Source organism: Paramormyrops kingsleyae, chromosome 24 (genome assembly GCF_048594095.1).
Source record: "Paramormyrops kingsleyae isolate MSU_618 chromosome 24, PKINGS_0.4, whole genome shotgun sequence".
Classification (NCBI taxonomy): domain Eukaryota; kingdom Metazoa; phylum Chordata; class Actinopteri; order Osteoglossiformes; family Mormyridae; genus Paramormyrops; species Paramormyrops kingsleyae.
The window spans coordinates 14,825,789-14,847,878 of record NC_132820.1 but is presented as its reverse complement, the minus strand read 5'-3'; the positions used below and the strand labels follow the sequence as shown (position 1 = coordinate 14,847,878).

Sequence of the window (22,090 nt, the reverse complement as noted above, 5' to 3'; positions counted from 1 at the left end):
ATAGCTTTATTGTACCAACTTACATTTATCATCTACTGCTGAAAGTCTTTGTAAGCATTCCGACATAATCCATTTCTATTAAATCATTCTATTAAAACGTTGTGATGCATGGTTTTCTATGCTATGAAATAGGGCTGGGCGATATCATACCGGTATTATATCACGCATGCGCATTAATCACTAGGGCTTCAGATGACAGGCGCAACATTTGGCCGTGCGCCAGCTTTTCTGTGCTATGCGTAAGGGATAATGTACAGGCAGCCGGTAGTTATCGCAGAAATAAGCCCCGACAGTGTGATCAGGACCCGACGCGAAGCGGAGGAGTGCCACAATATTGCAGCAGAAAAATCTATCTGAATTAATTTTTAGATCCTATGAGAATCTACTGCTGTGACAGAAATTGTTTTGTACCGTGGCTGGGGAATTACAATACTGTTGCCCTATTCGACACCATCAGGGTAAAAATTTAAACAAAGCCCCCCCCTGTCATGCTATGCAAATATACATCAGGACTATTGGTCAAATAAATTCGTTTTGTCATTCAAAGTAGGTCTAATAGGATTTTTTAAATTTCACGTAACGCTGTCAGTGAAATTTTATTTTATAGAGACGCAGCAGCAGCATCAACAGAAAAAAATTGAGGAATTTAAAACGTGGATGCTTAGCCTGTATATTCTTTAGGCTATTAAGCCCACTGATTCCTTAATTTTTAAGCCTATTTTTGTGTGGAATGCCATTGCCAAACCTGTCCGTTGTTGCTTATATGTTGCTTAAAAATAATTATTTTCTGAGTGGCAATGTTGCCGTTACTCATATTTCTTTTTGATATAAGGCTTCGGTTTAAGGTGACATTTGTTAGGCATGCAGATTATTTGTCCCTCTTTTAAATTGGAGCGAGCGTGGAGCGATTTGACTGAAGCGGGAGGAAATTTTAGTGGAGTGAGGAGCGGTGTTGAGCGGAGCATCTTAGTGCGAATTAGAGCGGAGAAGCGGGCGGAGCCAACAGCCTCGTGAGCGAGGAGCGGAAATTCTCACTGCTCCACTGCGCTCACATGCTCTGATACAAAGCCTCATTAATAATTTAGCCATACTAAGCTGCTTAAATTGTGGGCGTAAATAAATGTCCGTATAGCACAGAAAAGCTGGCGCACGGCCAAATGTTGCGCCTGTCATCTGAAGCCCTAGTGATTACTGCGCATGCGTGACATAATACCGGTATGATATCGCCCAGCCCTACTATGAAATCAATTTTTCAGCGATCAAAAGTACATTTGTGCATGTATTTGAAGAGGGAACATTATTACCTTAAGCCTAAAATATAGGTTCCCCTTGCTAAAACAAGCACACACTGTTTGCAATGCTGTGTTTTACTAAGCTACCATAACTCTGGACCTCAGTACAAATAACAGTAGTTTATTCACATGTAATTTATTTATCTGAATGTCTTTCTGCCATCTCACATACTTCTCTGACCAAATATGAGGGGGGAAACATTATTTCCTGAACTGCAGGATATTTGGTGCCCCTTCCTAAAACAGACATGCAGCAATTCTGGTCACAGAAACATTGAAAAGGCATGCAGTGTTTTCACATACTGTATATGGATTGTTTACTTCTTTTGTAGAAAGACATTAAAATGACAGAGAAACCGATTAACTCTGAAGTAGTGGATAATGTCATGATTTCAAATCAGTGTCTGATAGGGGGAACATGGGGGAACTGAATTTCCTGTAAGACCGGCACAACAGCTTAGTGGCCCACAAGGAATTCTCTCGAGCCTCCCGACTGGCCACACCAGACCTGAATATATGTATATTTCAATGACATGCAAAATCTAGTAAACCCGTTAACCTGTTCATGTTTAATGGCTTTGTGAAAAGTTGGATGATGGTTTTGTGGCCTGTGTATTTGGAAATGGGATTTATTGTTTTTCTCAAACCACTGGAGTTGGAAGTACTATGTTGTAAGTAGCCCAAAGAAAGAAGATGTTGCTACAAATAGAATGAAAAATTATGTAACATCATTCAACTAATCTGCGTCGGCAATTTCTGCGAGTTTCACCGCTGGCTGGCAGAAATGGGCCAGTACTAATTGGTATATGGTACTGGCACCTCATGAACATTTGTAAGTTACACTATACTGTTAAAATGGTCGATGTCAATCCATAATAGGGCTGTGTGTGGCTCAGCCAGTTAGGATTCTGTGCCCATAATTGGTAGGTTGTCAATCCTGTTATCAGTCGAGTATTTTTGCCCTTGAGCAATGCCTATAACCACAATATCTCCAGGGCCTGGCTGATCATGATTTCTGAATTGTGTTGCTTTGGATTAAACAGGTCCAGAAGTTGGTGTTTGGAAAATGGGAGGCAGCAGCAGTAAGCCTACTGAACCATCCAGGAGATTGGTGCCTTTGCGGGGTGCCTGGTTTAAGCCTGTGGTGGAACAGGAGAGGAAACCAGAGCTCCTTAAAGACCCATGGAGGAATGCTAAGTGGGATGAGAGGCAGGAACTCCGTTTTTATCAAATATAATTAACATTTCTTTTACTAATAGTACATAATTTTATCCATTTATTTTTCAAATATGCACGAGTACTATAACCTTCTCCTCCCAGAGACAGACACATACACACACATGCACACACACAAACACACACACTTCGTATCATTATAGGCACTCTCCATTTATTTTTAAGGGTATAACCGTAATCACAACTATGACAACCATAACCCCTAGTCCCCTACCCAGCCCTACACATCAAATGTACCAGTGTTAAATTAACATTGCATGGTGTTTATATGGGTCCACACCTTTCAGTGTTACCTTTAACACTTTGCAGTTTGCAGTGAGTGTTGTTTTTACAGTGTTAATATTTATTAACTCTTATAGTGTTTAATTTACAACGTAGGCTGGGTTGCACCAATGAGGATTAAATTAATCCTGGTTTAGACTTAATCTAGAGTTAGTAAATCTAGGTTTAAACTGGTTTTTAATTAATCTGAGATGTGTTGCACCTCTTAAATTTAACCCTGGATTAGCTAAACCAGTTTAAACTATGATTAAAATCTGATTAATTTTGCTTTAGTGTCTGCCATGACGGATTCCGAGGAAATGTAAACAAATTCATGATGCATCCTAGGCTAAATAAATATGGTCCTAAATAAAGTTGATGCAAATGTCTCATATTTTTAATATGAGAGGGACATGCAGCTGAGCAATGTGATACGATTGAAAAGTTTTAGACAGTGGGAGGAACGCTGGTCAGTGTGGTGGGAGGGGTTGAATGGTGCCGGTTGCGGTCAGTAGGATCGCCACCGGTGAAGATAGTGGAGGAAATATAGGTAGACACCTTATGAATTCATTAGTGCGACACTGTTATCGGCATGTTGGATTATTTTTATTGTGGGAAGGATTTGGTTCACTGCCGTGCTTTGTGGACTATGGCCAAACTCTCCCTCTGAGTTAGCTGACCAGACCCCGTGGGTGGGTCTCATGGAAGATAGGGAAGTGCTCTTTTTAAAGTTCTTTGTGTGTGTGTGTTTTTAGGACAGTTAGTTGGGCTCGTGCAATATGGCGTGCTAAGGGAATGGAATTGTATATGGTGCCGCTTAGGAGGGGGTGTTTTGCATACAACAGTGTGAATTAGGATTATTCCTGGCTTGCTGCACTTTTGTGATAGTTGGTTGCTGGTGATTATTTACTGAGTTGCTGTGTTGCACACTCCAGCGACGGGGTTTTGGCCCGTGTTCTCTTGCTGGTTGTATTGTGCTGAGGGTTGGCTAAGCGGAGATGAATTAAAGTATTTGATCCCTCAATTGGTGGCGTGTATCCATTGGGCTTGCTGGGTGGGTAACCTGTAGGAAAGGGGGCTAGGATAGCTATAGGATACACCTTTAAAGCCCACAGAGGTTCATTACAATATTTTACTTATATGGCCCGCACCATGTTCATGATTCAAATTAGATTTGCCCATCAAACTTTTGTTTTCCAGAGAATAAAAAATGGTGTAACATTATCCTGCTAATAGGCACTGACAAATTACATTGCTGGCCGGCGCCGGCGATATTAGATAAAACAATATAGTTAGCAACTGAATTATCCAATGCAGACACGAGCAAAAAACGTATTCATTTGTATATTAAATATAATTGGGGTAAAAAAATAATTCCGTCTGCTCTTGCACTTAAGCGTAACTTGCATGTTAGCACCAGTGCTTGCGGTCAACCAATCAGTAAGCTATGGCGGTGCGAAAGCACCTATTTCTGCAGAACTCCAAAAAGATCCCCGTCAACAATCTGATAATTCCCTATAGCATAAAAATGCAAAGTTACTAGGAGCTGGATAAGTCATGGTACAGCGGAGTTCCTCTCACTTCTATGCATGATAGCTGGACCTTTCCACTGAGAGGTATATGATACACTCATTTTTAAATCGATACCACATGGACAACTCACTATTGCTTTAAAAAAACCAATTGTGTTTATCCTGTCTTGAATTTTCCTACATGGGATTCTTTCCTCTGATCCCACCCAACAAAGAAATTCAGTCATGTTTTAAATAAAAGTAAAACAGACCTAACATAAACCTCCTCGAAGGGTGGTTTAAATATGACTGCTAATCTAGCTTTATACTTGATTTAAATTCACTGGTGCAACAGACTTGAATTTAATCTAGGTTTAAGTGGAAATTAAACTAAGATTGACAAAGGTTTAGATTTAACCAAGATAGATTGTAAAGTAAATTTAAACTAGGTTTTGGTGCAACAGGATTTGTAGATAAATCTTGATTTAATCTAGTTTTAAAGTTAAACTGTTGGTGCAACCCGGCCATAGAGTGTTAAGACAATGTGTCGCCACCTCTTTCCAAATTGCAAGCTCATATGGGTGGCCCATATCTGCCCCATTTTAATGTACTCTCATTTGAACTCATTTAGGCATTCAGCTGCTCTGTTTTACTAACCCATCATAATAAGAAAGACTCAGACCAACATAACCTTTTCTGTTTTTTTGCAAGTTTTGTTGCATCTTAGCTTTTGATAACCAAAGAACTGTACTCATGTAAGTTGATGAACTTTAGAAAACTGTTATTGTAGATATATTTCTTTGAGCATGAATAACATAAGTTTCTTCAATAAGGGTAGGAAAGACCCAGTGAAGCTCTCCTGAAAACCACGTGTGGTATAAAAGTGCGTGCAACATATGGCACCAGTCACCAAACAAAGATTATGAAGCTAAACTGTGTTAGACTGCATACCATAATTATTTATCAGAGCTGAGAAAAAGTGAGAGCTACAGTATCTTAATGGTTGAAGGAGTGCATTTCCGCTAAAGCAGATATAATGGCTGGTGGCCTTATTGCTTTTAGACCACATCTTGGGATAGAAGAACAAATCAAATCACTTTGCTCATTTAATATGCAGATTTTTTAAAACCCACCATGATCAAGGATGGTATGGTACTGATATTGTCTTTACCACATTTTACTTGTTCTTCTGGGTTGGTGTATGCTAATTGTTTTGAGTAGTTTAGCTGTTCTTATGTTGGGCATTTTTAGTTTTTTGATGAAATTGGTGTCATACTTTTGAGGACTGAAAAAATTTTCTCACAAGGTAAGAAGTTACACATTTTTGTCATAGTGTGGGGAAATCTGGTCACCACAATGTAATAAATACAAAAATGCAGAGACATAAACGCACATAAATGGGGTGGTGTGTGGCTCTGCAGATATTACAAGATGATATCTGTATATATCATCTACCTTGTGTTTATGCATCACTGTTTTGTATCTTCTGCCTTATACTTTGTCTGTTAATGCCCAAACTGTTAATTGTCTTTTGTCGTGGTATATCCATTCTGAACATGATCTGATTCTGAAGATTCTGATCTCATGGTTATTTCACCATGGGCCCCTTCAGCAAGGCCCTTAACCCTAATTGCTCCAGGGACTGGCCAATCTTGCTTCTCAAATTTTTGTAGCTTTGGCTAAAAGCATATGCTATAGATATAAAAAGAGTATATAACCACTGTAGGAATTATTAGCTCAGGTAATTTTTAATATCTCCACCAATATGTTTGAAATTAATTAAAGTTTAATTAATTATTATTTAATGCTGATTATTAACAAATCTTTATGCCGAATGGTCGGCTCCTCCAAACTCAATTGCGGTATCCCTGTGAGTCTGTTAATGTGAGACTTAAACGGGATTCACTAATTACCAGTATCGCTTAGTAACCTGGGTTAGAAGGCTCGTCCAGCGAGCTGCATCACCAGGTAATGTAAACGATTGGTACAGTAGCAAAGCTCCCCTCACGGCCGATGAGAGAGAGTCTCGCGATGTTTCAGGCGAGTTTGAGGTTCAGAGCGTGTAGCAAGATCGCACAGAGGCAGGAACTTAGTGTGAGTACTCAATGACGGAGGCTGAAGTTGTGTAAAAGACATGCATTTATTCCTAGCTAACACTACAACTAACATAAGACAGACATTACACCTAACACAAACAACAAACACGAAATAACGGAATAAAACAAACGATGTAATTATGAAAATGCAATGACCGGATTTTAAATGAGTAACCTTAAATGGGAAATACTGTTCTGCAAAGCAAGCACAGTTTGTGGAAACACGACCCTAAAGTCTTATAGCAGGTTAACAGAACAGCTTAAGTTGTTAGAATGAAAGGAAGTTGGTTTACTTGGTTGAAGAGTGAGGGGGGGGGGGGTCTTGGCAGTTGATGGCAGAGCTGCTGAGTTGATGGCACTCAGGAAGGCGCGGCGTTTTGAGCAGTGGAGTGGAGCCCCTCTGGATTCTCTCTCCTGGTGAAGCTTTGTCTTGGGTGCTGTTCTCTGTTCAGCTGGGCCTTCACTGGAGGGCTTCTTGTGGGCTTCTCTCCTCCCGGGCTGATGTTCCCCTTCAGGCTGATGGTTATTCTCTGCGCTGCTTTGTTCTGAGGTGCTAGATTTTTATGGTCTAAAGTTCATGAATAGGGATGACCAGGAATTCGACTCCTGGCCCAATGGCTGGCCATCCATTTGGCGGGCTTTCGGAAGGGGGTCTGTATCAGTCCTTTTGGGATTTATGGCCCGACTGATTCTCCCTTTACTGATGATTTTCATTAAGCTGTTATAACTTTTGATACATCCACTTTTATGGTAATCACTGACCAGATTTGGAATCAGGGGTGATTAACAATCAGTTTGACATCAAACATGCCATACCAGCTTCACAGGTACATACCTCATACCATCTGTATTAATTGATTAAACAATTAATTATTTTATCTATGTGACTGATTCACATCAGTATAGGATAGAGGTGTTTTGGGTTGCACCTCAACAGATGTTACACTTTGTGTGGATATTACATCAAATATTCATATTACAAACAGCACAACTTATCCATAGATAGGCGTGGCCGTTAGTTTGTGGTAATATCAATATAAGTTGCACATCTGGAAACAACATATTTTGTTTGGTGTGGCTTATGCCAATTCATCTTTTCCAGAATGGATAAGATACACCTTAATTCAGTTCTTTTAACATAGCATGGTAGGAACAAAGAAACTTGGTGACTGTCCACCAAGATCAGATAAGGACCACAAAGGAATGTTGGAAGAGAAGGGGGGGTTTTAACAAAGAAGACTCTCTAAAAGTTAGGACACATTGGTTACACTCACTTTCCAGATTCTTCTGGTATACCATGAGAACATATATACAATGGTAGCTATGCCTATCTATTTATTTAAATTTATATGTGTTCAAGTACAAAGGGGTAAAATAGGTGATACTTCATGAACATGGTTATAAGGGTGGCACACAAAACACTAAGATTGTCTAAGGACACATACAAACATAACCTATCTGTATATTGAGACTAGTAGTCGTGAGTAAATCAATATACAGGGTATACAAAAGCCAAACTTAAATGAAATTTCCTTTAGGGTGTTCGTCTGTTGGGTGAGTGAGATGTAAGGCAGAGTGTATGTGGAGGGGGGTTGTGTGCCAAGTCAAGGGCAATAAAAGTTGGAGTGCTGGCCTCCCTTGTTATCTGTGTGTGTGTGTTTATGTGTGTAACCCCCCTTTGGTGCCTCTCGTACCAGGCTCGGCCTTGTCTCAGGCCACCTGGAATTTAGGCCCTGTGATATGTGCATGTGTGGTCCTACACCACATTTTGAGACCAATTTGAGATATGTCATTAAATGGTTTCAGTAGCACATGGCTAATGAGATGTAATATCAGATATGGGATTTTTTTGTATCTCATAGGAATTTTGACTAATTCTCAACTCCATTTCCAATGTCTGTTCCTTTAGTGCACGAACCAAACTCATGCAATCCCTGAAAGAGTACAAGCCCCCTGTTGATTCAGTACCTCAGGCTCGGATTCTTCTAATTGGTTTAGTTGGCGCTGGAAAATCGAGCTTCTTCAACTCCATCAACTCGATCTTCCGTGGCAACATAACAAGTCAAGCAGAAGCAGGAGACATGGGAACCAGCCTGACCTTAAAGGTAATCTGCACAAGCGGTGTTGCTACTCATACTTGTATGCATAGTTTACCTAAACCTGGGCAGATTGATAGTTATGTCTACCTGCAGGAAGTGAAACCATCTTGCTCACCTCCTTCATTTCCGGCCTTTCATGTTTGTATGAGGATGTGGTATGAAATATCGCACATTTGCTGCATCCGCAGCAAATTGCTGATTTTGTAATACTCTTGCAGCAGTCTCTATATTCTGCCCACTGCTCCAATTGTGATAAATATTGCAATTTATAAAGCAAAAAAAGAGTTAAAAATAAATCAGTTTCTCACAAACATGTCTATGAGTGATTTAAACAACAAGGATGAAGGTGAGTATGATTGTATGCAGAGCTCATGTAAAGGTGGTGGCAGTACACTTTAAACTAATTTCAAAAGTTGTACTATAAGTACATATTACTATAATGTAATATAAGTTTTTGTTTCCTATAACAGAATACAAATGTTCTACCAAAACCTAACCACCTGCTCTCAGTGAATTTTGGCACCATGATTAGTAACTTGAGAGCACAAATTATTAACTTGAGCATATGGATTAGTAACTCAAGAGCACAAATTAGTAACTCAAGCACACAGATTAGTAACTCGAGAGCACGGATTAGTAACTCGAGTGCACGGATTAGTAACTCAAGACCACAAATTAGTAACTTGAGCGCATTAATTAGTAACTTGAGTTGACAAATTAGTAACTCAAGAGCACAGATTAGTAACTCGAGAGCACGGATTAGTAACTCGAGTGCACGGATTAGTAACTCAAGACCACAAATTAGTAACTCGAGTGCATTAATTAGTAACTTGAGTTGACAAATTAGTAAATCAAGAGCACAAATTAGTATCTAGAGTGCACAGATTAGTAACTTGAGTGCACAAATTAGTAACTAGATGTGCTACAAGATAATATTTTTCCTACCATGATACCTAAGGGGCTCTGTAGATACATATGATGAATCTACTAATGTAATACTATATGATTCACCCCTATTGCGATGCAGTGTGATTCAATGCGATACGATGCAATGCAAAAAAAAGATACTGTGAATCTTATTTTGTACAGTTACATTTCGTTCATTCTTCTTAAGCATACAGCAAATCATATATGAACTTAAAGTATGCCATTTTTCCTTCACATATTTGTGTCTCCAGTATCTCTAGATGTTAGAGAGGATGCATCCCAAGTTCATCACAATTTGTATCCATTACACACTTTTTTAATCGGGACAATCACATGATGAACTTTCATGCTGGTGCATCGATGCAAGTCTTATCATCCATAGCTGGTGTGTGTGTTGCTCTGCAGTCGCACCACCAGAACCAAGCAGACCAATTACAATTGTTGCGGTCACCATCACTGCAATGTGTAGTTACATTTATGGGGAGCTGCGACACAGAAGTAAAAAATCATCCTTTATACCAGGGTTCTTCAAATCTGGACCTCAATTCCAAATCCAGGCCTTGTTTTCAGCTCTCCCAGTTAATTAGTTTAATAATTACTGATTCTGATTGGTCAGAGGCTTCACACCTGACTGACAGGTAAAGGAAGGCTGGAAAACCAGCAGTGCTCGGACCTCGAGGACCGTGGTTTGAATAACTCTGCTTTATACTAGCTAGGGAAAGTTCCACACACTGGCACTGTGTTAACACAGGAAGTCAGGAAAATCACAACCTACAGTATGTGAGAAACAATCCTAGCCAAATGGCCACGGAAACTTATTAGCAAATCCATTGTTAGGTGTCACTGATAAAACAGACTGACAAAATGTCACCAGACTGGATTGCATTAATATCTCATTAAGCACCTACTAGGTAGGGCTGGGCGATATCGTATCGATATTATATCGCGCATGCGCAATAATCACTAGGGCTTCAGATGACAGGCGCAACATTTGGCAGTGCGCCAGCTTTTCTGTGATATACAGACATTTATTTACGCCCACAATTTAAGCAGCTTAGTATGGCTAAATTATTAATGAGGCTTTGTATCAGAGCATGTGAGCCAGTGGAGCAGTGAGAATTTCCGCTCCTCGCCACAAGGCTGTTGGCTCCGCCCGCTTCTCCGCTGTAATTCACAGTAAACCGCTCCGCTCAACAGCGCTCCTCACTCCAATAAAATTTCCTCCCGCTCCAGTCAAATCGCTCCACGCTCGCTCCAATTTAAAAGAGGGACAAATAATCTGCATGCCTAACAAATGTCACCTTAAACCGAAGCCTTATATCATAAAGAAATATGAGCAACGGCAACATTGCCAAGCAACATATAGGCAACAATGGACAAGTTTGGCAATGGCATTCCACACAAAAATAGGCTTAAAAATAAAGGAATCAGTGGGCTTAATAGCCTAAAGAATATACAGGCTAAACATCCACGTTTTAAATTCCTCAATTTTTTTCTGCTGATGCTGCTGCTGCGTCTCTATAAAATAAAATTTCACTGACAGCGTTACGTGAAATTTAAACAGTCGTATTAGACCTACTTTGAATGACAAAACGAATTTATTTGATTACCAACATTTACTTAATAGGATTTTATACTTTAAATTACTTTATAGACTTGATATGCTACAACCATATAAAACTTGCACACGTTTTGCTTGCTTCCGCCTGTTCGCGTACACTCTAAAAAATCTATTGTAAAATGTCAGTCAAAAGTCTGGCAGGTCCTGAAGACCAATAGTGCTGATGTATATTTGCATAGCATGACAGGGTGCTGCCTTTATTTAAACTTTTTTACCATGATGGTGTTGTATAGGGCAACAGTATAAATTCCCCAGCCACGGTACAAAACTTCTCCTGCCACAGCAGTGTATTCTTGTAGGATCTTGTTTAGTGGCAGACATAAAAATAGATTCCGATAAGTTTTTCTGCTGCTCTTCTCACGTAGGGAACTGTTTCAGGCACATGAGCTATACCCCAAAAGAGCAGTGAGTTTATGTCTAGTGTTGGACTTAACCTTTGCGCCCACTTATGTTTAAATTTCCAAAGCAGGCTAGATGGAGATTGACATCACACGCAAAACAGAGTAGGATTACTCCTGGTATTCACCGGCAATAGAATTGTCAGATTGCTGACACTGAACCCTAGATTTATAAATATGGGTTTCCAAAAATCAAGCCTAATAAAAAATTTAAATATTACATGAGCAAATTGATTTCATTTGTTCTTCTGTCCCAACTTGTGATCTAAATGCAATGAGGCTGCCACACCGCAAAAATCTACTGTAAAATAACAGTTAAAAGTCTGGCAGCAGGAGTGCTAGACAAAACCTGTTAACGGTGAAAAACATTTTCACCAAATGTACATCAGCACTATTGGTCTTTATGAGAATGGGCAGGTTCAGAAGCTGCAGAGAATAACAGACTTCATAACCTGCATCAAAATAAGCATTGAGAAGATTTTACCAATAATTGCTGTCTTTACAAGTCTGCTGCTGTGGCAGAAATTGTTTTGTATCGTGGCTGGGGAATTTATTAGGGCTGGGCGATATCAAATCGCGATTAAATCGCGCATGCGCAATAATCACTAGGGCTTCAGATGACAGGCGCAACATTTGGTGGTGCGCCAGCTTTTCTGTGCTATACGGACATTTATTTACGGCCACAGTATAAGCAGCTTAGTATGGCTAAATTATTAATGAGGCTTTGTATCAGAGGATGTGGGCGGAGTGGAGCTCACGAGGCTGTTGGCTCCGCCCGCTTCTCCGCTCTAATTCGCACTTAGCCGCTATATGAGTAACGGCAACATTGCCACTCAGAAAATTATTTTTAAGCAACATATAAGCAACAACGGACTGCTGCCAAACACTGAAAAAAATCTACTGTAAAGTAACAGTCGAAAGTCTGGGAGCAGGTGTGCTAGACAAAACCTGTTAATGGTGAAAAACATTTTCACCAAATGTATATCAGCACTATACTATCTTCAAGACAATGGGTAAGTCCAGAAGCTGCAGAGAACAACAAACTGCATAGCCTGCATCAAAACAAGCATTAAAGACTTTCCCACTAATGACCTATTTTGTCATTCAAAGTAGGTCTAATAGGATTTTTTAAATTTCACGTAACGCTGCCTATTTTTGTGTGGAATGCCATTGCCAAACCTGTCCATTGTTGCCTATATATGTTGCTTAAAAATAAATATTTTCTGAGTGGCAATGTTGCCGTTGCTCATATTTCTTTATGATATAAGGCTTCGGTTTAAGGTGACATTTGTTAGGCATGCAGATTATTTGTCCCTCTTTTAAATTGGAGCAAGCGTGGAGCGGACTGGAGCAGGAGGAAATTTTAGTGGAGTGAGGAGCGGTGTTGAGCGGAGAGGCTTAGTGCGAATTAGAGCGGAGAAGCGGGCGGAGCCAACAGCCTCGTGAGCTCCACTCCGCTCACATGCTCTGATACAAAGCCTCATTAATAATTTAGCCATACTAAGCTGCTTATATTGTGGGCGTAAATAAATGTCCGTATAGCACAGAAAAGCTGGCGCACCACCAAATGTTGCGCCTGTCATCTGAAGCCCTAGTGATTATTGCGCATGCGCGATTTAATCGCGATTTGATATCGCCCAGCCCTATGTGGCAGTCCTGTGGGCGAAAATGCCTTGTTGATGCTAGAGGTCAGAGGAGAATGGGCTGACTGATTCAAACTGATAGAAGAGCAACTTTGACTGAAATAACCACTCGTTACAACTGAGGTATGCAGCAAAGCATTTGTGAAGCCACAACACGCACAACCTTGAGGCGGATGGGCTACAACAGCAGAAGACCCCACCGGGTACCACTCATCTCCACTACAAATAGGAAAAAGAGGCTACAATTTGCACGAGCTCACCAAAATTGGACTGTTGAAGACTGGACAAATGTTGCCTGGTCTGATGAGTCTCGATTTCTGTTGAGACATTCAAATGGTAGAGTCAGAATTTGGCGTAAACAGAATGAGAACATGGATCCATCATGCCTTGTTACCACTGTGCAGGCTGGTGGTGGTGGTGTAATGGTGTGGGGGATGTTTTCTTGGCACACTTTAGGCCCCTTAGTGCCAATTGGGCATCGTTTAAATGCCACGGCCTACCTGAGCATTGTTTCTGACCATGTCCATCCCTTTATGACCACCATGTACCCATCCTCTGATGGCTACTTCCAGCAGGATAATGCACCATGTCACAAAGCTCAAATCATTTCAAATTGGTTTCTTGAACATGACAATGAGTTCACTGTACTAAAATGGCCCCCACAGTCACCAGATCTCAACCCAATAGAGCATCTTTGGGATGTGGTGGAACGGGAGCTTCGTGCCCTGGATGTGCATCCCACAAATCTCCATCAGCTGCAAGATGCTATCCTATCAATATGGGCCAACATTTCTAAAGAATGCTTTCAGCACCTTGTTGAATCAATGCCACGTAGAATTAAGGCAGTTCTGAAGGCGAAAGGGGGTCAAACACCGTATTACACTGTAAAAAAAAATGTTCAGCCAACTCAAAAATTCAAGGCAACATGTTGCGATAACATTTTTGAGTTAAGCTAGCCAACTCAATTACAAAAGTTTAACAAACCTATAGACAGAGGTTCAGCTAACTTTGACTTCAGAGTTAAGGCAACACTGTAATACAAGTTAGATTAACTTAGGTACAAAGTTTCAATAAACTTGGATTGTTAAATTGTCAACACTATTTTGCAAGTTTGATTAACATAGGTACAGAGGTTTAGTCAACTTTGTTTGAGGAGTCAAATTAAATACCTCCTGAGACCCAAGGAAATGTGTCCTTCAATTGTAGGTTATTTGTCTTTCGAGGAAATAAGACATCTTACAATTTAGATTTTTTCAAATTTATTCTTATTTTAATTTCACAGCATGTCCTCTTTAGTGCACAACAAGAATAAATACGTTTCCCAACATCAGTGAAAAAATAAATGCAAAAATACAAATGTCCACTACAATGGACATAAATGATTAGGTCGGGTCTCAGGAGGTTAAATAAACCTGCCTTGTTTAGATGACATTTTAAGAGTTACTGTTTTCATTAACTTTTTAAAATAGCAAGATTCATAATATTTCAAGTTGCCTTGTTTAGAGTACTAAAAAAACATATTACTATTAGAACCTACAGGCTAAAAAGGAAACATTGGATCAACTTAAAATATTACTTAATTTTTTCAAGTTTGGTTAATATAATTTTTTCAAGTCAGTTCAACTTAAAGTAGTCAATCTAATACATTAGATTTTTGCACTTAAAACCAATAAAACTGCTCATTCTCAACTAATAAATATAATTTGAAAGAACTAAATAACCCAAAAGCCACTTTACTGCAACAGTCCACTTTATTACAACACATTGTTGCATCCTTGCATAAATAGCTATAAACAAGATACAGTGGCCAGAAACAGTACCTTTTGTCTTTAGACCACAACTCGGATTGAAAACCAATGAAATCATTCTGCTCATTTAATATTCAGATTTTCATTAAGCTTAATTTTTAGAAACCCACCACAATTGAGGATGGTATGGCACTGATATTAGTCTTTGCCACATTTAATAGCTGCTGCTTTTGGTTTGATGTATGCTAATTGGTCTAAGTGCTGTTGTTCTTACGTGTATGCATCCCCCAAGAAATTTTGTTATGCTTTGCAACACATTCTTTCAAAGTATATCAATTATGGAGATACATATGGTCTGGATGTATTTCCTAGAGGGTCTTGGCTGTGAATCAAAGCAATTCATTTTCCATATCATTTTATCTGAACCATAGAGGATACTCCATCTGAACTACTCACTGGCAAGCAGACTAAAGCCATTTATGTGGTTTTTGTTCTCTTGCCCTATTCATCACAATCATGGTGGATTAAAAAAATCTTAAGTCAAAGACAGTACTGTATCATACTATGCAAATATACTGTACATCCAGCACCATTGGTCTAAAGGGGAGTGGGTGGTACCAGGAGCTGCACAGAAACCGTCCTGAAACCTTTCCAAATATGTTAATCATCGAAGGGCGGGACCAGCAATCAAATACACCACTACAACATTAAAATAAAAATCACTCTGGTGACACACCCAGTACATTTCCTAGAGTTTTTCATCTGTCTTGATATCAACATACTATAAAACCACCAAGACCACAGCTCTCTAGTCTCTAAGATCAGTCAGAACTGAGCCAGCAAAACTTCAATATAAGAAAAGAAAAAAAAAAAAAAAGCTGTAAGGTCCTTTTTGGTCAGAGTCTTTCTCATGATGGTGGGTAAATCTGGGATGGCTCTTCTGATCCTCATGACTTCTTGTGCGCATATTAAAATGGGGCAACTAAAAAATTAAAGTTGAACACATTAAAGAAAATTATACATCAATCCTACGTGAAACTTGTGACACTTTTTTCAGTGGGTTCTAATGGTAATATAAGTTTTTATTACGCTAAACAAGGCAACTTGAAATATTACAGCTGAATCTTGCTATTTAAAAAAGTTAATGAAAACATTAACTCTTAAAATGTCACCTAAACAAGGCAGGTTTATTTAACCTCCTGAGACCCGACCTAATCATTTATGTCCATTGTAGTGGACATTTGTATTTTTGCATTTATTTTTTCACTGATGTTGGGAAACGTATTTATTCTTGTTGTGCACTAAAGAGGACATGCTGTGAAATTAAAATAAGAATAAATTTGAAAAAATCTAAATTGTAAGATGTCTTATTTCCTCGAAAGACAAATAACCTACAATTGAAGGACACTTATTTCCTTGGGTCTCAGGAAGTATTTAATTTGACTCCTCAAACAAAGTTGACTAAACCTCTGTACCTATGTTAATCGAACTTGCAAAATAGTGTTGACAATTTAACAATCCAAGTTTATTGAAACTTTGTACCTAAGTTAATCTAACTTGTATTACAGTGTTGCCTTAACTCTGAAGTCAAATTTAGCTGAACCTCTGTCTATAGGTTTGTTAAACTTTTGTAATTGAGTTGGCTAGCTTAACTCAAAAATGTTATCGCAACATGTTGCCTTGAATTTTTGAGTTGGCTGAACATTTTTTTTTTACAGTGTAGTATGGTGTTCCTAATAATCCTTTAGGTGAGTGTATTTAAACAATTAAAACCGTACTTACCATTCTACTTCTCTTCGCCAATGTCATGGTCAACACCACAGAATCAGTGATTAAACAATGAACGCGCTGCCACCGCTCGTGAGTATTGTCTTGGAGTCCAGCAAACTTTGGCCCATTCCCAAACCAGTCCCTACACACTCCGCCTCACCACTATGCCTTAGTTTGCGCGTTCCCGAGACCCGTCGCCATATTGAAGTGTGTCTCAAAGCAGCAAGGGCTAAGGGAGAGTGGTCGATTATGCCCTACTGAAGTGAGTCAGCAACAATGGTGGCTCACGCGATTCCACTACCACTTCCATATCCCACAATTCCTAGCACACAGGAAACAGAACAGCGTGAAAAAAGACATTTAGGACAGGTACAGGGTGATTAAGCTTGGTGTATGACATCTGTTTTTTTTCCTGAAATAAAAAAAAAAACACAATGTCATGTTCTTGATAATGCAATAATTGGATTCTAACAGCACTGTGAAATACACATATTAAGTCTGTGTTACATGTTATAATTGATTGTTGCAGAAAAAAAATAGGAAAGCAGCTATTTGTAGCTGGTCAGTACAGACCAGAGTTGGAGACCCCTGCAGTACACATACTGCTTATTGCAGAAACAGACAGACAGACATTAAATCGACTTGCGGTTCTGGTGACAAAGCCAGAAGGGTCAGGTACCAGGGTAATCTGTCCTATACAGACATGGGAGACATGAGGTGAGAACAGCAATACAGTCCAAGGGAGAAAGGTACAAGGCAGGACTGGGATCGCAAAGGCAGGTCAGGTCTAGATAAAGAACACAAGAAAACTGCTCAATAAGTAACATATATATCAACTAAACCTCATGCAGAGTATAAGGGCGAGCATGGGTTTAATGGGAACTGGCCAGGTGTCCCCAATCAAGGGTTAATAACACTGTGTGGACACATGGAGCATGACATTTGCTCTGAAACACAATATCTCACAAACTCATTACCATAAAATATCAATTTCCTTCATTTTTAAAATTAGTTTTATGACAGAGATTCACGTATTATTGTCAAAAATGTTGATTTTGCCTTAGTTCTGTTACGATTGCGGTCCGACAAGCAGGCAGGACGCGGGGAAATGATCACGCAGGCAAGCGAAGATCAACGATGACGGGTTTATTCCAGACGGGCAGGACAACACAGTAACTAACATTAATGACGGATCTAGGGATACTGACACAGACGCGGAATAATTACACAAGAAAAGCCAGAAATAACAGGACACAGGTGATCACAAGCAGGAATTGACACAAGGTAATGAGGGGGCGTGGCACACACAAGGATCAGACGGAGCTGGGTGTGATTAGTTGTACTTGATGAGGGAGGCAGCAGTGAGCTGAACAAACAGCGTTTTTTTTGGATTGGGACACGAACAAACATGAAATAAAGGAGCACGAGAGGTATAAAACAGAGACCAAGAAGGAACAACGAGGCAGGAGTGGGGCATACCAGAACAGGGGGAGCAGCGAAGGGAAGGGAGACACTGAAATTTTTTTTAATCATTATTGAATCTGGCCCCAGGCTACCCAATAACCTCAACTACAGGGGTCACAAAGTACCAGCTCTATCTGGCCTGCAACAAGATTTTTAATCATTACTAAATCTGGCCCACAGATTGATCAATTGGTCTCTACACAAAATAAAATCTAATCGCCTTGGTGAACTTTAACATGCTGACTGTTTAGTGGATTATCTGCATTTGTGTGTGTGTTTGGGGGGGGGGATCAGCTTTTGCACCTCAATTTTATACAAATCTGTAACTGCAATCAAAACAGTAAAAACACAGAATGGTTTCTTATGGTTAAGGTTAGGGCTGGGTAGAGATTAAGGTTTTTCCCCAAGTTATATGACTTTGAGGCACCTGCTGCGCTGGATAAGCTGTCGGAAGATGAATGACATCATGTGTCTTCTTCCAGTATCGCACTTACCAGGTGAAGGCGGGCCGAGGTGGACAGCCTCTCTCATTCCTACTGTGTGACACCATGGGACTGGAAGCAACTGACGATGGAGGGGTGAAAACTGAAGATATAGTGAGCATCCTGAAGGGCTATGTACCGGACAAGTACCAGGTAAGAACTGTATCTAACCAGGCCTCAAAAACAACAGTTATATGAATACATGCTGGTCTGATCCCTCTAATGACTTACACATGTTTATAATTACTGGTATTTTTCTCCCTACACTCTCTTTGGCAGAAATTTTATCTCATTCACTGGTTTGTTCTTAGGTTAAATAATGTCACCTGAATGGGCTTAGATTGAATTTTGCTTGAGTTTTATGATCTTAAAGTTAGTGAATGTTTTTATGTGTCATTAACAGCTTCTTGTCTGTTTAGTTCAACCCTGTGCAGGCAAAGGTTACTGATGACTGTCAGACGGGCAGCCGATTGCCACTTCAGGACAGGATCCACTGTGTGGTGTATGTCATAGATGCCACCAAACTTGCAATTATGCCTGAAGGAATGAAGAACAAAATTGATGAAATCCGAAAGAAAACAAAGTATCATGGTTAGTGAGTGGGGAGAACAGGGAAGGAGGTGGCATCTGTGATGTGAGTGTTGTGTCGGGGTTGGCTTTGAAGGTCAAAATTCATAAACTCTCATTAGCTGTTTTGTATGAAAATTCTAATGTGTTGTATCGCCTGCCTTCCATGAAACATAAATATTAGTGAAAATCTACACAGTGACATGAAAAACTAAGCTCACCTCTGAGAAGTAATGACTTTAACGATATTTAGAAAATGGTATGCATCCTGCTTGGACGCGAAAAATTTTGCTTGGTATACAACCTTTGTTTGGAATACGACTCGCGTGCTAGAACTTGTATGGGTCAAAATGAGTCACGACATCGTGCGTTACCCTTGAGGGCTTTCTGTCACATAAAGCCCACTTAAGGGGATGGGACTGATTTTTGGGACAGGAACACAAGCTCAGGTCAACACATTTGCATCCAGGCAAAACACAATGATGCTGGCAGGTGATTTTGAGTATGTCGGACATCAATGCTATGAATGCTATGCATTTGATGGCTCATTTCATACAACATTTTGTTCTAAATGTAGCTAGTGAGTTTTTTCTGTTGATGTTTGTAGAAGTCCCTCTAATGGTGCTACTGACCAAAGTGGACAAAGCATGCCCACTTGTGGAAAAGGATTTGAAGAACGTGTACCGCAGCTGCTACATAAAGGGTCTGGTGAGTTTCAGGGTCTAACACTGAAATCAGTCCTTGGGGGTGTGAACCTTTGGTTTGTGATATTCAGCTGGCTCACAGGCCCTGTCTTGAATATTTTTTTTCTTAAAGCAACATATTTCCAAGCAGCCAAATCGCTCTGTGGTGTCTGTGCAGTTTGCAGATTCTCCCTGTAATTCTGTGTGTTTCCTCCCCTTGTTCGAAAACATGCATTTGGAGGAAATGGTGTCTCTAAATTGCCTACAATGTGTGACTGTGTAACCTGCAATGAGGCGGCATCCCGGCCTGGGTGCCTCAGTCCTTGGGTCTTGTGTTTCCTGTGATAGACTCTCCATGTCCCTGTACTGGATAGGTAGTTATCTATGGAGAGATGCAATATTTGTGTGAGACATTTCATTGTCCTCAAGAGCTTTACAACTTTCACTGTGCATCTGCATGTAGCAGCATCTGCTAAAGTCAGATTTATACCATTTCAATTGTGATTATTATTACAACACTGTCTGACCACAATGTCTCAATACAGCAGCTGATAAAAATATATTTGAAGAGGAACGTATATGTGTACTGCATGTCTCTCTGCAGATCGATAAAGTGCATCAAAGTCTGGGCATCCCGGCGTTATATGTGCTACCAGTGAAGAATTACTCCCATGAGCTTGATCTGAATGACACCTGTGACATCCTGCTCCTCACCGCCATGCAGAAGATGCTCAACTTTGCTGACGGTTACTTTGACAACTGGGAGGAAGACACAGAGTAGATGAATTGGCAGTGCCATTGCCTCACTCTGATGCTGTCAAGTACTGCTGTCCATGTTCTTGCGTATCTTGTGTTCTGCACCACACATTACATCCATGTAACCTACATTAGCCTATTTCTTTACCTTTCCTTACACACAAACCTTTTCATACCTTGGACTTAAAATTGTTTTTTCGCTTTGGTATGAATGAGAAATACTGAAATACTATCAGATATATAATACATACTGAAGTATACACTGTGGAAGTTAAAAAAATTGGATGGACAAAAAAATGGAATACAGGCACCTTAGAGTAGGAGAGGTATCCTGCTTATTGCATCTGTTTGAACACGGCTTCCCCCACAGACAAAGCAAAGAAGCCCCTGACTGACAAATCAACATACTTTTTAAACTTTTTCTGCTAGTGACACCCTGCACATGATCACCAGCTGTTCCCTGCTGTTTTCTTGCGAGTTCATCTCCAGTTCACATGATCTTCCAAGGCCTTTCGCTCCCTATCCTCCCTAATCTTGCCTTTCCTTGTAAGTCTTGTGCAGAGGTCTTGCTCGCTCTCATCATTTCTGACAACCTCTAAACACTTGATTAAAAGTAAAATAAAAATTTTATATATTTATACATAAATTTTGAGAGTATATGTATCACATGTTCTTAACCTACACTGATTCAGTTATATGATTCAATCCCACTGAATCCCATTGGTTGAATGGTTCATTCCCACTGAAGTATTCCATATTGCACATGTTCTGTAATCCAGCAAAGCAAGAGTTAATTTCACAAAGTGACAGCCAGGGTAGGTTCTACACAAACTAAGAGCTGTGTTCCCTCCCAGATGGGAGAGTAATTATGGGTCATGGGGGCACACTCTGAAACCAGGCACAAACCTCTTAGTCACATTTGTAGTGAATAACCATATTTGCAGTGAAAAAGGCCCAAGGTATTGACAGCAATCCCAGCAGCCCTCAACTCTCTTACCTACTAATTTTCTTAGGGGTACCAGACTTAGGTTAATTTCGCTCACACAACGCTGTAACCCTACACTGGATTAGATGCTAAGCTAATAAAATGACTTGATTCCAATATGGGTCAGTGTCTGTCTCAGTCTTAAACATGGCTTGGTTCAGTGTTTTGCATGTGTATTTCAAGTTTACTTCAGTGTCTCTGTGAATTTGATTACTAGATTGTGGGTTTGGAAAATATCAGTTAAAATGATCTCAGATTCAAGTTCTTCATCACTGGAGTCCTTAAAGCAGGGGTGTCAAACTCATTTTAGTTCAGGGGCCGCATACAGCCTAATTTGATGCCAAGTGGGCCGGACCATCAAAATCATAGCACAGCACATCATAGCTATAAATAACAATAAATTCATGTTTTCCCCTTAGTTTTAGTGGAAAGAAGTATAATTACATTAGGATATTTTTTAATTTAATGAACTATCCTTTTACAAAACATGTTATGAACAACTTCAGATTTCTCAAGAAAAACGTGGAATTTGCTTCAGTTTATCATTTACA

The 22,090-nt window shown here is 39.8% G+C and overlaps 1 protein-coding gene across 5 annotated transcripts in view; it reads left to right on the top strand.

Annotated features, from left to right (window-relative positions):
- LOC111857288 (interferon-induced protein 44-like) overlaps positions 1-21,658 on the top strand; it is a 56,838-nt gene extending 35,180 nt beyond the window's left edge. For 2 of the 5 annotated variants that reach the window (XM_072706660.1, XM_023837972.2), the window contains exons 2-7: positions 2,336-2,501; positions 8,306-8,501; positions 18,549-18,701; positions 18,968-19,139; positions 19,723-19,823; positions 20,403-21,658. In XM_072706660.1, the coding sequence (XP_072562761.1) occupies positions 2,359-2,501; positions 8,306-8,501; positions 18,549-18,701; positions 18,968-19,139; positions 19,723-19,823; positions 20,403-20,579 (942 nt within the window). In that variant the 5' untranslated portion in view covers positions 2,336-2,358 and the 3' untranslated portion in view covers positions 20,580-21,658. The remainder of the gene's footprint in view (positions 1-2,335; positions 2,502-8,305; positions 8,502-18,548; positions 18,702-18,967; positions 19,140-19,722; positions 19,824-20,402) is intronic. The other 3 variants (XM_072706662.1, XM_072706663.1, XM_072706664.1) reach the window with 2 other exon arrangements.
- The last annotated feature ends 432 nt before the right edge of the window (positions 21,659-22,090 follow it).